General features: G+C 42.6%; 1 protein-coding gene across 7 annotated transcripts in view; it reads right to left on the reverse strand.

Moving 5' to 3' along the window:
- DMD (dystrophin) overlaps positions 1–15,948 on the reverse strand; it is a 3,834,938-nt gene that overhangs the window by 3,202,000 nt on the left and 616,990 nt on the right. For all 7 annotated transcript variants that reach the window (XM_073550686.1, XM_073550687.1, XM_073550688.1 and 4 more), the window contains exon 3: positions 6,373–6,465. In XM_073550686.1, coding sequence (XP_073406787.1) covers positions 6,373–6,465 — 93 coding nt within the window. The remainder of the gene's footprint in view (positions 1–6,372; positions 6,466–15,948) is intronic.

Below are 15,948 nucleotides of genomic sequence, written 5' to 3' on the forward strand. Positions count from 1 at the left end.
AATAAAAAATTGTCATAGCTATAAGCCATGGACAAGTGTATATATAGGGCATAGGATATCAATCCATCTATTTTTATTATTTATGTGTCATGTGTAGTGTTGAGCATTCCGATACTGCAATGTCGGGTATCGGCCGATATTTTCGCGGTATCGGAGTTCCGATACTGAGTTCCGATACTTTTAGAATATCGAATACCAGAATCGGAAGTTCCCATAATGCAATGAGCCAGTTTGATTTTATTCAGCCAGTGAGGAATCCTAAGAAGTGTGGGCACATCCTGTTATGCATGTTAGGCATGTTAACTAATGGCATGGCTGTGATTGGCTGCTGAAATGATGTCATGATGCACTATAAAAGCCGCCACCGCCATTTTGGGTTCACTCTGCTGTGAATTTACTTAGGGACAGGATGCTGCTGTTCTGACTCTGAGGGACAGTTTAAGCTAGCGATTTGCTTTACTGTGCTTTACCCAGGCTACTTTAGCAACCGCTGTGTGAGAAGCTTTCTTTTGCCTTGCAGCGCTGTTCACGGCTGTCTGCGAGGTCTGTGTGTGTGAGTGCAGCTCACGCTGTAGTGTGTTGTGCAGCCACCTTCGGTTGTAGTCCACTCAGCGTGCGTCACTGACTCATACATTGTCCTTTTTTGCATTAGTGCAGCTCATATTTCCTGATTTCTCCTATTAGTGTGGTTCCATCCGTATCCAGCTAGATTGCTTGAAAACACTATATAGGAGTAGATAGAGGAGCTTTTCTGCAGCCTTGCAGCGCTGTTCACGGCTGTCTGCGAGGTCTCTGTGTGTGAGTGCAGCTCACGCTGTAGTGTGTTCTGCAGCCACTGCCGGTTGTAGTCCGCTCAGCGTGCATCACTGCCTCATACATTGTCCATTTTTGCATTAGGGCAGCTCATTTTTCTTGATTTCTCCTATTAGTTTGGTTCCATCCGTATCCAGCTAGATTACTTGAAAACACTATATAGGAGTAGATAGAGGAGCTTTCTGCAGCCTTGCAGCGTTGTTCACAACTGTCTGCGAGGTCTCTATGTGTGAGTGCAGCTCACGCTGTAGTGTGTTCTGTAGCCACCTCCGATTGTAGTCCGCTCAGCGTGCGTCACTGCCTCATACATTGTCCTTTTTTGCATTAGTGCTGCTCATTTTTCCAGATTTCTCCTATTAGTGTGGTTCCATCCATATCCATCTAGAATATTTGCAAACACTATATAGGAGTAGATAGAGGAGCTTTTCTGCTGGCTTGTGCCCTGCAGCCACAGCAAGATTAGTATTAGCCTATTTTTTGGAGCCTCATCTATTGCATTGTAGGTTACCTTCCTGCATTGTAATAGCAACAAAAAGTTTGTGATACTATCGGTTTTACATCTTTGGGCTCATCCAATGTCTTTTTGTGAAAAAAAAGTTAATAAAGTTCACCAAGCACTCCACTTTATAGTTGTGTAGGCCACATTAGCTCATATTGAAGTCCAGTCCACACTTGATAAAATTAGTGTTTCTTATACATGTTAGCAGCTGTTCAGGAATAAGCACACTAAGCCCTTAGTACTTTTCTGCCTATCTTTATCAGTCTACCAAGATGAAGAAGGCAGGGAGTAAGGCAGGTGGTTGTGGGCGTGGAGTTTCTGCAGGGAGAGGACGTGGGGATTCTGTGCCTGCTGCGGGCACCAGTGACTCAGCATCCCCCAGTTTTACCAAGGAACAGTCCTTTATGCGCAGCTTTGTAAGGAGCTCGCCGTAACCCACTGCTGCGGAACAAACAAATTGAAGCCGTTGTCGGATGGATGGCAGCTAATGCATCGACTTCAATTAGTTCCAGATCCTCTCTGGTCCAGAGCACTGAAGAGCACCCATCTGTCTCTTTACCACCTGCCAAATTGCCCAGGCAGTCAGAGAGCCCTGGAAAGGAGCCATCTCTACTTCTGTTCTCTGAATCTGTTGGCTTGGAAAGAGGGGGCCAGCCAAGCAGCACTCGAGAATTTGAAGAACAGGTAGTATGCGGTGATGCGCAACAGCTTTGTCTCTCTGAATCTAAAGAGGCGGGTGGGCCAGTGCCTATAGTCAGCACACATTTGATGATGAGACTCAGATGCCACTTTCTGGTGCATACTGTGCTGTCGAGACTACCCAGGAGAAGCAGTTGTTTGAAGAGGGTAGTGTAGATGATGAGATCCTTGACCCATCATGGCGTGAGGTACAGGAAGGAGGTGGGAGCAGCTCTTAGGAAGAGATTCCCCGAACGGACAAAAAAGGAGGGAGAGGGAGGGGGCAGACTTGGTTGTCTGTAGCCTCCACTTCTGCACCCATTAGGAGCATGCCTCTTCCAATACCCAAAACGGGCACTCCCAAGACTTGCAGTGCCTGGTCCTTTTTTGACACAGTTGCAGATGACATTTGCTTTGTCAAATGCAAGCTGTGTAATCAGAAAGTGAAAAGAGAGAAAAGTGTCAGCAACCTCAATACCACAAATATGTGGAAACATGTGTGGACCAAGCACATGGTGGAGATACTAAGACACACTGAAGACCTAGGCCAACCTACAGCGCCACCTACCACCTCTTTAGCTCGTGTGGTAGCCTCTTCCTCCAGCTCACACACAGCTGGTTCGGCTTCCTCACAGGATCGCCATGGAAGAACCTCTGGCACTGTTGTCCAGAGACCAAGTGATATTCCACCCACAGCACCACATTCCCTGTCATCCTCACACTCCCAGGCCAGTCTACAGTCATCGGTAGCACAGGCATGGGAGAAAAGGCACCCATACTTGGCAAACCACCACCGAGCACAGGCTCTGAATGCTGGCATTGCAAAACTACTGTCCCTTGAAATGCTCTCATTCAGGCTGTTGGAGACTAACACCATAACTTCATGGCATTGGCTGTCCCACAATGCAACGTGCCCAGCCGCTTTTATTTCAGCAGGCAACCCATCCCTGCGCTGCAAAAGCATGTGGAGGGAAAAATTAGACATGCGCTACTAAACGCCATCAGTAGCAAGGTCCACCTGACCAATGATGCATGGACCAGTAACCATGGACAGGGACGATATCTTTCCCTCACTGCCCATTGGGTAAATGCTGTGGAGCCGGGTACAGATCTTGAGAGTGGCGCTGTACATGTTCTGCCAACTCCAAGGATTGCAGGAATCCAGTCTGTACACATTGACTCCTCCTTATACTCCAGTTCCTCTGAATCAGTGCTGCAGGAGCCGTCACAGTCTACCTCCACATGGACCCGTGAACGCTTATCTGTTACGACCGATATGAGCACAGCCGTGGCCAAACGTCTACAGGCCATATTGAAATTAAGTTCTTTGGGGAAACGAAGCCACACAGCACAGGAGCTCTGGAATGCCATCAAGCAGGAGAGCGACATGTGGTTTGTGCCAGCGAATCTCCAGCCAGGCATGGTAGAGTGTGACAATGGACAAAATCTGGTGGCAGCTCTGGGCCTAGGCAACCTCACTCACATACCATGTCTGGCACATGTGCTCAACTTGGTCGTGCAGAGTTTTTTGAGGGACTATCCGGATCTTGATGCACTGCTACACAAGGTCCGCATAGAGTGCGCTCACTTGCGGCATTCCTGCATGGCAAGATCGCGCACTGCAGCTCTGCAGCGCCGATTTCGCCTTGCGGAACATCGCATCATATGTGACCTACCCACCAGGTGGAATTCAATGTTACATATGTTGGAGAGGTTGTGTGAGCAGCAGGCAGCAGTCATGGAGTACCAGCTGCATCAGGCGCAAACAAGTCGCACTGTGCGCCGTTCACACTTCACCACCACTGAGTGGGCCTCTATGAAGGACATCTGCCACGTTTTGCGTGCTTTTGATGATTCCACGCGGATGGCGAGTGCAGATGATGCACTAGTCAGCATGACTATCCCACTTATCTGCCTGCTTGAAAAAACACTGCAAGCACTAAGGGAGGAGGTTGTGGAAGAGGTGGAGGATGAGGGGTCACAAATGCCATCTGCTTCTGGACAGTCTGCGCAAGGTGGTTCCTCACAAAGGCCTAGGCAGGGGACACTTTGTGAGGAGGATGAGGAGGAGTCAATGGAGGAGGAAGATATCTGTCCAGAGGAGGGAGGTACACAATACTCTAGTAGACAATATGTAGAGCGAGGGTGGGGTGATGCAGAGCAGGCAGAGATGACACCTCAAGCAGGGGACAGAATTTCTTGGCCAGTTGGCAGTCTGCAGCACATGGTTGATTTCATGCTGCATTGCCTGAGAAACGACCGCCGCATTGCCCACATTCACAACACGGCTGATTATTGGGTGTACACCCTCCTAGATCCTCGCTACCAGGACAACTTACAAAGCCTCATAACACCATTGAATCGGGAGCGTAAAATGAGGGAGTACCAAGACACACTGATGCATTCCATCATGTTTTCCATTCCACCCGAGAGCAGTGCTGCTAGTGCTTTACAAAGCAGCTCAGTGCGTCGAGGCAGTGGAGGAATCTCTGCACAAAGAGGGAGCAGAAGCAGCACCTCAGAACAAGGCAAGACCAGTATGGCCCAAATGTGGCAAAGTTTTGTGTCCCCACCACAAATGTCAACACCATCACAGACGGCTCCAGTCAGCAGGAGGCAAAGTTTCCATCACATATTGACAGACTACATGTCTTGCCCCCTCAGTGTTCTCCCACACCGCTCTTACCCTTCAAATTTTGGGTCTCTAAGCTGGATACATGGCCAGAGCTTAGCCAGTATGCATTGGAGGTGCTGGCTTGCCCTGCTGCTAGTGTATTATCGGAACGCGTCTTTAGTGCCGCAGGTGGTATACTAACAGACCGTCGCATGCGACTATCCTCCGATAACGTTGACCGGCTTACTTTTCTGAAAATGAACAAGGCCTGGATCTCGCAGGAATTTGCCAGTATCCAGGTCTCCTGTTGTGTTCATGTTTCTACCACCTGAACTGTACTCCCTGGGCTCCAACACCGCCAGTTGCTGCTCAGAAGTGCCGTCTGCACAGTCAACACTTGCTCCTGTGTTATTGGGGTTCAGTAACGTCAGCTGCTCCCCTGCTGTGTGTCCAGAAATTTCTCCTCCTCAGACCACACTCACACTACTACAGATATTAAACTTGCTCCAATTAGGCCTCTGGTTACACTCTGTTTCTCCTGTAATCCCTGGGCTCCAACACCACCATTTGCTGCTCAGAAGTGCCATCTGCACAGTCAACACATGCTCCAGTGTTATTGGGGTTCAGTAACGTCAGCTGATCTCCTGCTGTGTGTCTGGCAATTTCGCCTGCTCTATCCACATTCACACTACTACAGATTTTAAACTTGCTCCAATTACGCCTCTGCCTCCATTCTGTTTCTAGTATTTACCCTGGGCTCCAACACCACCAGTTGCTGCTCAGAAGTGCCGTCTGCACAGTCAACATATGTTCCAGTGTTATTGGGGTTCAGTAACGTCAGCTGATCCCCTGCTGTGTGTCCGGCAATTTCACCTGCTCCGACCACACTCACACTACTACAGATATTAAACTTGCTCCAATTAGGCCTCTGGCTACACTCTGTTTCTCCTGTAATCCCTGGGCTCCAACACCGCCAGTTGCTGCTCAGAAGTTCCGTCTGCACAGTCAACACATGCTCCAGTTTATTGGGGTTCAGTAACATCAGCTGATCCCCTGCTGTGTGTCCGGCAATTTCACCAGCTCTGTCCACATTCACACTACTACAGATATTAAACGTTCTCCAATTAGGCCTCTGGCTACACTCAGTTTCTACTGTAATCCCTGGGCTCCAACACCACCAGTTGCTGCTCAGAAGTGTCTTTGGCACGGGTACTCCCTCCTGCCCAGCCTGGTTCCAGCACGCCAGCTGTTACCGGGTAGTGTCAACGTCACTTTGCCTCCAATACGTTGTCCTGTCATGTTGCAGTCGGGTTAGCCGACTCTATGGTGCCTGCAGTTTAGATGCTTCCTATGTGGGCTGCGGGATCTGGCAATGAAGGCTGGTTCCGTAGTGCCAATATTCATTCCGATATTTGTGTCCCATTGACTTGCATTGGTTTCTGGTATCGGAATCGGCGATATCCGATATTTTTGGGGTATTGGGCCGATCCAATCTGATCCGATATTTCCCGATATCGGAAGGTATCGCTCAACACTAGTCATGTGTAGATGGTTTATTTATTCATCTCTATTTCAGTGAATATGTTAAAAATGTTAAAAGATTTTAAAGAATATGGCAACATTTATTCTAAGTAACAACATTTTGCTTATCCTGATAATCTAGAATTAATGAGTTCTAAAAACTAAAAACTTTAATCTTAAAAAGTCCTGGCACACAAAAGTAAAATACACTAATTAATTAAAAAAGCAGAGCTTTCAAAAGCCTTACCAGTTTCTGACCAGTGAGGCCTTCAAGAAGATCCAAAAGTCTTCTTCCATCTTGAAGTTCACTGAAGAGATCTTCAATTGGATGTTTCCCAAACTACAAAGTGAAACAGTATAAACATTTCAAATTCAACTATATTATATTATTTTGCATAAGAACTTTTCACTATTATTGCTTATCAATGTTTGGATCTGTCAGATTCAGCAATATGTAAATTTATTATTAGTGGTTGGCTTAGATTAATTTCTAGAGAAATTAAATTAGTTAAAAACTCTTTGAAGCCAATTTAACAGTTTGCAACAGAATTTGGGTGCAAAGGTGATTAGTTGAGCTTTGCAGAGGGGGCATGGTAACTTGCAGTCTGAGAAATTGTCCATAATTTATGCCAAAAAAGTGGCATGAATTATGGCAGAAAAATACTCCAGCCAATGACAGTTCTTTTTATGAATCTGGCTCATTTTACTTTAACAGATCCTGGATCAAGATTTGTGTGCAAAACACTATTTTGGGGTCTATTTGTTTTTCTCAAACCATCAATGAGTGAATTTCTCTTCTTATAATGGTAAAAGTTCAAAATAGTGATAATTTTGCTTGGCATTCTATATTACAATTTTTATATTGTTCATTCTATTCGAGAAAATAAATAGCTAAAAGAATTAATGAAATATAAATATTTACTATATCTTTTGTAGAAAAACAGAACCATTTGTAATAACATTTATTACAACCACGACTGAACTTACCAAAACAACATAAGTCTGTAAAGAACCAAAATTGAACAGTAGCTATTTAACTAATACAGGATATAAAAACTTGATCATAACTTATTGGTGGATAGAATAGAAAAAAAAAGTGTGAGACACTTTTATTGAAAATATTACTATTCGTTTCCTATCTGTAAATTTTATGATTGGTAATCATCTTACATTAAAAAAATGTATATAATAGACAAGAATTCTTGAAATTAAAGTCTTCAAATTCATTTTTTAATATAATCCAAAGCTTATCATTGTAATTTTGACTCGAAAAGTCGAGTGCTAAAATATTGTTCATACTAATTTTTTGCATAGTATACCAATTTGGATTTATTTTTTAGTATAAACATAAAAATAGCAATAGATGCTAGCTGTTATTATATCATTATAATGTCATCTAGTTTGAACAAAACTTTCAATGTGCATTTAATGTAGGCTATAATTATATTCAAAATTCTGCTTTATTTCCTCAAAACGGCTCATGGCTATAGATTTGACAGAATGAAAAAAAAGAAAAGAAAAGGAATTAACAAATTTAACAAAGCTCTAAGTACTCAAGGTGACTTTCTTTGCAAGCAATACATTTAACATTTGATTTGATTTTTTAAATAGTTATTTCATATGGTCTTATACATTTAACAGAGTGTTTCAATCCTGAATCTTCACTAATCCACCAACATGAGTGAGTGTTAAGATGGCAGTAAGGTAGCTCAGTGGTTAGCACTGCAGCCTTGCAGCACTGGGATCCTGGTTTCAAATCCCATCAAGGACAATATCATGTTCTCCCTGTGTTTGTGAAGGTTTCCTCCAGGTACTCCAGTTTCCTCCCATATTCCAAAAACATGCTGATATAGGGATAGGGATTCTAGATTGTGAGGCCCAATGGGGACAGTGCCAATAATGTTTGTAAAGCGCAGTGGAATTAATGGCAATATATAAATAAGTAAAATAAATAAATAAAATAAATTTGGTAAATTGCAGATAACTTCAGTATCATAGTGAAAATTTAAAATCCATACAGACATCTCAGGAGATGGGACATATCACCCTCACATTGAATATTTGGGATTAATTATAGCTGGGCTAAAGGAAACTAATTATAACCTTAATATTCAGGTTAATAGTTTTGTTAGCCTGCACTTAGCCGAATGCTGTGGGAACAAAATTAACTTTTTTCTCCCTAGCAGCATGTGGTTTCAGTCATGGAGGTGGCACCGGCAATGGTTTTGTCACCGCTCTCAATACGCAGGGCGGTGGCTGTAACCGCACCCCTAATACTGACTGAAACTGTCTCTGCATTAGTGGTGGCTGTCAGTCAGGTCCAGGGGTGGGGTTACAGCCACCGCTCTGTATTCTCAGAGTGGTCATTGAACCAGCATCGGCTCTGATCCAGTGACTGAAACCAAATGCCTTTCGTGGAGAATAAAGTTCATTTTCTCCCACAATGTTTGGATAAGTGCGAGCGCTGGGCAGCTTAGTAACACTATTATCCTGCAGATTACTTCCATACCTGCAAGTTAACAGTGTTTTTTATGGGGACAGGTTCCTTTTAAATGAAGATGTTTCAGCTCTTATTCTCACAGAGAATAACAGTCAGTTGTCACATGTACCTTTTAAAAGAATCAATAAATGACTATAAAATGGACTACTATGTAGAATGTTCTGGCTCTTAAATCTATTTTTTGCCCATTATTTGACCAACAGAAACGGAGTGGTGCTTTTTATCCAGATATGAGTGGATTTCTTGAAATTTGTGGTTTCAAGCAAATTAAAACATTTTGAGATTCAATTCACAAAAAAACCTTGCCTTATGCTACTTTCCACACTATTGAAGCATCAAAGAGCGTGCTTACATGTTTTTGCACTGCTGTGCCATCCTTTTCTATAAAATCTTACATACAGTATTTTATTATAGCTTGCATGGCGGGTCAGTATCTAGGCTATCTGAGATCACCAGTTACCCAGTGGAGCACAATTTACAAGGCAGTCATTTTCCATCTCTAGAGTCACTGGGTAAGTCTCTATCATTTCTAGACTGTAAGCTCTTATGGTCACTAGGGTCCCCTCTCTCCTGTAAAGTGTAAGCTATTATGGTCAGCATGGTCCTCTCTCTCCCTTTTAAAGTGTAAGCTTTATGGTCAGCAGGGTCTTTTCTCTCTCTCTTGTAGAGTGTAAGCTCTTATAGTCAGCTGCATTCTCTTTTTCTCTCTCTTGTCCCCATTTATACTAATGTATTAACTGCAAATCAAATTTTTAGGGAAAATTTGGGAAGTTGGTGAATAAAAGTTTCAAAAGATCCGCTCATCACAACCCACAACATACAATTTTAATACAAATTAAAAGCTGACATATATATATACCCCTAAGTGGTAACTATAAAAACATTCCCAACAAAAACTCAGCCAATCAGCTGTTTCAATATACGATAGATATATAGATTTATTATTTTGAATGTCAAGTCTAAAGAAAACATTTATCTTACAAGAGAAAAAATGGCCCAATCCTTAACTAGTTAAATAGCAAACTAAGCTAAGCTAGATCTGTATATAGCATCTAATGTAGAATTTCTAACTGTTTTCTATGTGATAGTTTCATATCCTCTCATAGTCCACCCGCATATCAAAGATTTTCAAGTATCAAAGGCATTAAGATGCTTTAAAATACCATTGGAGGCTTTTATGTGTCACTAATAACAATCATTTTATTCTATTGTGCCACACAGTAAAGAAACCATTAAAAATGATATTTATGTAAGAATTCTTGGAGCATTAGTCTTCAAGAAGCATCCGTAGGAAGAAGCAAAGCATTCATTCTTAGCTTTCTCATAAGTAATTCATCTGAAAGAGTCATTTATGTCGCGAACAATGCTACATTCATGAATACAGCATATAATTATATCCGAATGAGGAATTTAAAAAAAAAGAAAATATCAAAAGAAAAAAATAACATCTAGCTCAATGGCTATTATGTCTGTACATATTTTTAATATGTGGTGTGTGATCATAGCATTACATGCTTAACACTATTTCAGTGTGTCTCATTCACACGGAATTTGAAACAGTTGTTATTCTGCCTGAGTAAAAATCACTTTCTTGAAGAGTCATCGCTGCTAAACACAAAATTTCCCGTCAGTCAACTAGACTATAATTACAATAATGAATGCCTTATGAAGGATTTCTAAAAATACTTCAGCATTTGAAATACTCAAAGGGAAACTGAGCAAGCATTACATAAATATTCCAGAATGTTATTAGGTAGGATTCCTAAACTGCTGGTTAGAAGAATCTAATCCACCAGTCATCATATTTATCAAGATAGGGTTGTCCATCTTTATGGTGCATGCAGTAATGGTAAGTAAAAGAAGTGTGAAAGAAATTTCTGTGATGTAAAATATATTTAATATACTGTAAAAGAGATCTTTCTCCTGAATTGACATTGTTCAGGCTCAAAAGTAGTTGGGTAAGCTTAAAAAAAATAAAATTATTATATTTAATACCTGAAATCAAATATTCTTTTGAGTCTATGGCTGCAATCAAATACTGCATATTTTATTCCATCAAGATGCTTTGCTAGGCTTTTCTATAGCCATTTCAAGATCATGGAAGAGGATGCAATAGGATATTAGAAGGACTAGATCGCAAACTGTAACAGCGGGACAGTTAAACTTTTAGGTGATTATATTTTTTCATTCACCATTTTGCTCACTGCAATTCATCAAAATGAAGTCCAATAAACCCCCAATTTTTCTTAATTTATGCAAAGAATATTGAAAATTTGAGGCAAATTCAAATAGTCTCAAACCAATGTGCTCATATTTACTAACCACTTTATTTTCATCTCTAATCTCCTGGAACGCTTGGTCCACTCCCGTCTAATCTGCTATCTCTCGGATAATCTTCTCGACCCCTTACAATCTGATTTCTTCTATTAACACTCCACTGAAACTGCCCTCACTAAAGTCTCTAATGATCTAATAACAGCTAAATCAAAAGGTCATTGCTCCCTGCAGATTCTCCTGGATCTCTCTGCCACATTTGACACTGTGGATCACCAGCTCCTCCTCACTATGCTCTGCTCTATAGGCCTCAAGGACACAGCCCTCTCCTGGTTCTCCTCCTACCTCTCTGACCGCTCCTTCACTGTATCTTTTGCCGGCTCCTCTTCCTCTCCTCGTCCCCTTACTATCGGGGTACTGCAGGGCTCAGTCCTAGGCCCCCTCCTCTTCTCTCTATCACTGCCCCTATTGGACAAAACAATCAGTAGATTTGAGTTCCAGTATCATCTCTATGCTGATGACACCCAATTATACACTTCTTCCCCTGACATCACCCCTACCCTAATTCAAAATACCAAGGATTGTCTGTCTGCTGTCTCAAACATCATGTCCTCCCTCTATCTGAAACTAAATCCTCCAAAACTGAACTTCTTGTGTTTCTCCCCTCTACTAACCTCACTCTACCTAATATCAAAATAACCCTGGAGGGTTCAACCATAACTCCCAAGCAGCATGCCCGCTGTCTTGGGGTCATATTTGACACCGAACTTTCCATTACTCCCTATATCCGATCACTCACTCGCTCTTGTCACCTGCATCTTAAAAACATCTCCAGAATCCGACCTTTTCTCACCTTTGAAACTGCTAAGACTCTTACTGTCGCTCTTATTCATTCTCATCTGGACTAGTGCAACTCTCTTCTGATCGGTCTCCCTCTTACCAAACTTTCTACTCTCCAATCTATCTTGAATGGGGCAGCCAGGGTCATATTTCTGTCCAGCCGCTTCACCGATGACTCCATCTTGTGCCAGTCATTACACTGGCTACCTATTTGCTTCTGGGTCCAGGATAAACTCATCTCTCTCACCCACAAAGCTCTCCACAGTTCTGCATCGCCTGATATCTCCTCTCTCATCTCTGTCTATCGCCCTACACATGCACTCCGTTCTGCAAATGACCTAAGACTAACATCCCCATAATATGAACCTCGTACCTCTGTCTCCAAGACTTCTCTCATGCTGCGCCAGCTCTCTGGAATGCACTTCCCCAGACGATCAGACTGATACCTAGCCCCGACCTATTCAAGCGCGCTTTGAAAGCCCATCTCTTCAAAGAAGCCTACCACATCAACTACTCAGTAAACTAGCTTTGCCCTGTTCCCTCCTTCCAAATATTATTCTGAATCTGCACCCTACTATTCATCTGTCTCCACACCCTCCATGCACACAACAACTGCACTTGATACTTGACTATTGCACTTAAACACACGGGTTGATGACCAGATCATGCAGCTTTATATGAAAATCCCTATTTATTATAATTGCAAGACCTGAAATAACAAGCGCTTTTCACCTACTATGTCCCCCCATTTCCTTGTAGAGCAGGGACCTCACTCCTAATGTCACTGTTTAAATGTCTTAACTTGTGTTGAATTTATTGTCTGTACATGTCCCCGCTTAATTGTAAAGTACTGCAGAATATGTTGGCACTATATAAATAAAAATTATTATTATTATTATTATTATTATTATTATTATTATTATCTTAAATGGCCTTAAAACTATTCAACAGGCTATTATTTTTTATGAAGTGATCTGACAAAATTAAAATTTGCTAAACCATACAGATTTTGCTCAGAAATTCAGTTTGTAGTTAAGTTATTCTCTTCTAATTGAATGTTCCCTATTAGGGGTGTTTTCCAGACTGCAGAGCAAAATAAATGTAATATATAAAAAATAAAAAAACCCTTATACTCACCACCCCACTCAACTGTCGCAGCACTCCTGTTGCCTTAGGTGCATGTTCGGTCCTCAAGGCCTCTTTTTTCTTTGACGTGATGATGTTATGACACGTCATGACCTCCAAGGTCTGGTCTCGGATGGAAGTACCGTCCAAGAATGAGGATACTAGAGCACAACTTCATAAAGAAGAGGTCCTGAGAACCAGGTGGAGGAAATCAGGCACTATTTGCAATGACAGACGAGTGATCAGGTTTTTTTTCAACCTTTTGCACTTTACATTTCAGCAAGTGGGGAGCCATAGCTGACCTCTATTTTGCTGAATTTTCACAGAGCAAATTACAAAAATACATATTCTGGAGAATATTAACCCCTTTCTACCATCAGACGTATCATCCCGTCCAGGTGCCCTGGAACTTAATTCCCAGGGATGGGATAGTACGTCATAGAGATCAGCGGCGCCCACGTGGTGAGCGCCGCTGATCGCGGCCGGGTGTCAGCTGATTATCACAGCTGACTCACGGCACAATGTGTCAGGGGTGGTCATGAACTGCCCCGACACGTTAACCCCTTGTACACCGCGATCAAACACGATCGCGGTGTACCGGGGGTTAAAGGGGAGCATCGGCAGGGAGGTCTCCCTCCGTGCTTCCCTGAGCCCCCCACGGCAGCGTGATGTGCAGCCCCCCGGATCCAAGATGGCGACGGGGACCTCCGGGGGCCTGTAGGGAGCGGACTTCCTCACTGCCTGCAAAGCGCAGGCATTGCATTGCATAAAACCGACAAAACATAAAAAAGACCTAAATGAGGTATCGCTGTAACTGACCCGAAGAATAAAACCGCTTTATCAATTTTACCGCACGCAGAACAGTGTAAATGCACCCCCCCAAAAGAAATTCAAGAAACGCTGGGTTTTGTTCATTTTGTGTCCCAAAAATCGGAATAAAAAGCGATCAAAAAATGTCACGTGCCAGAAAATGGTACCAATAAAAATGTGAACTCGTCCTGCAAAAAATAAGAGCTTAAATGACTCAGTGGGTCAAAATACGGAAAAATTATAGCTCTCAATATGTGGTGAGGCAAAAACTATTTTTACAATAAAAAGCGTCTTTTAGCGTGTGACAGCTGCCAAACATAAAACCACCATAAATAGAAAATCAAACCACCCGTTATCACCCCCTTAGTTAGGGAAAAATAATAAAATAAAAAAAGTATTTATTTCCATTTTCCCATTAGGGTTAGGGTTAGGACTAGGGTTAGGGCTAGGGCTGGGGTTAGGGTTAGGGCTAGGGTTAGGGCTAGGGTTAGGGCTAGCGTTAGGGCTGAGATTAGGGTTAGGGGTGTGTTGGAGTTAGGGTTGGAGTTATAATTGGTGGGTTTCCACTGTTTGGGCACATCAGGTGCTCTCCAAATGCAACATGGCGTCTTATCTCAATTCCAGCCAATTCTGCGTTGAAAAAGTCAAATGGTGCTCCGTCCCTTCCAAGCTCTGCTTTGCGCCCAAACAGTGTTTTACCTTCACATATAGGGTATCAGCATACTCAGGACAAATTGCAAAACAACTTTTGGGGTCCAATTTCTCCTGTCACCCTTAGGAAAATAAAAAATTGATGGCAAAAATATCATTTTTGTGGGAAAAAATTATTTTTTTATTTTCACGCCTAGGCATTATAAATTTCTGTGAAGCACTTGGGGGTTCAAAGTGCTCACCCCACATCTAGATAAGTTCCGTGGGGGGTCTAGTTTCCAAAATGGGGTCACTTGTGGGGAGTTTCAATAGTTTAGGTACATCAGGGGCTCTCCAAACGCACATGATACCCGCAGACCAATCCATCAAAATCTGCATTCCAAAACGTCACTACTTCCCTTCCGAGCCCCGACGTGTGCCCATACAGTAGTTTTCTCCCACATATGGGGTGTCAGCATACTCAGGACAAATTGTGCAACAACATTTGGGGTCCAATTTCTCCTGTTACCCTTGGGAAAATAAAAAAAATGGGGACTAAAAGATGATGTTTGTTAAAAAATACGATATTTTTATTTTCACGCCCGGTCGTTATAAACTTCTGTGAAGCACTGGGGGGTTCAAAGTGCTCACCACACATCTAGATAAGTTCCTTAGGGGTCTAGTTTCCAAAATGGGGTCACTTGTGGGGGGCTACCACTGTTTAGGTACATCAGGGGCTCTCCAAAAGCAACATGACACCCGCAGACAATTTCATCAAAGTCTGCATTCCAAAACGTCACTACTTCCCTTCCGAGCCCTGACATGTGCCCATACAGTAGTTTTCTCACACATATGGGGTATCAGTGTACTCAGGACAAATTGGACAACAATCTAGATAAGTTCCTTGGGGGGTCTAGTTTCCAAAATGGTGTCATTTGTGGGGGGTTTCTACTGTTTTGGTACATCAGGGGCTTTCCAAACGCGATATGGTGTCCGATCTCAATTCCAGCCAAAAGCGTCAAATGGTGCTGCTTTCCTTCCGAGCTCTGCCATGTGCCCAAATAGTGGTTTACCCCCACATGTGGGGTATCAGCGCACTCAGGACAAATTGCACAATATCTTTTAGGGTCCTGTTACCCTTGGAAAAATAAGAATTGAGGGTGAAAAGATCATTTTTGTGAAAAAAATATGATTTTTTAATTGTACGGCTGTATGTTATAAACATCTGTGAAGCCCTTGGGGGTTCAAAGTTCTCACCACACACCTAGATCAGTTCCTTGGGGGTCTAGTTTCCAAAATGTTGTCATTTGTGGGGGGTTTCCACTGTTTTGGTACATCAGGGGCTTTCCAATCGCGACATGGTGCCCGATCTCAATTCCAGCCAAAAACGTCAAATGGCGCTGCTTCCCTTCCGAGCGCTGCCATGCACCCAAATAGTCATTTACACCCACATATGGGGTATCAGTGTACTCAGGACAAATTGCACAATAACTATTAGGGTCCTGTTACCCTTGGAAAAATAAAAGTTGGGGATAAAAAGATTATTTTTGTGGAAAAAATATGATTTTTTAATTGTACCGCTGTACGTTATAAACTTCTCTGAAGCCCTTGTGGGTTCAAAATTCTCACCACATATCTAGATAA

Source organism: Dendrobates tinctorius, unplaced genomic scaffold, assembly GCF_039654945.1.
Source record: "Dendrobates tinctorius isolate UK_male_01 unplaced genomic scaffold, ASM3965494v1 ptg000166l, whole genome shotgun sequence".
NCBI classification, from domain to species: domain Eukaryota; kingdom Metazoa; phylum Chordata; class Amphibia; order Anura; family Dendrobatidae; genus Dendrobates; species Dendrobates tinctorius.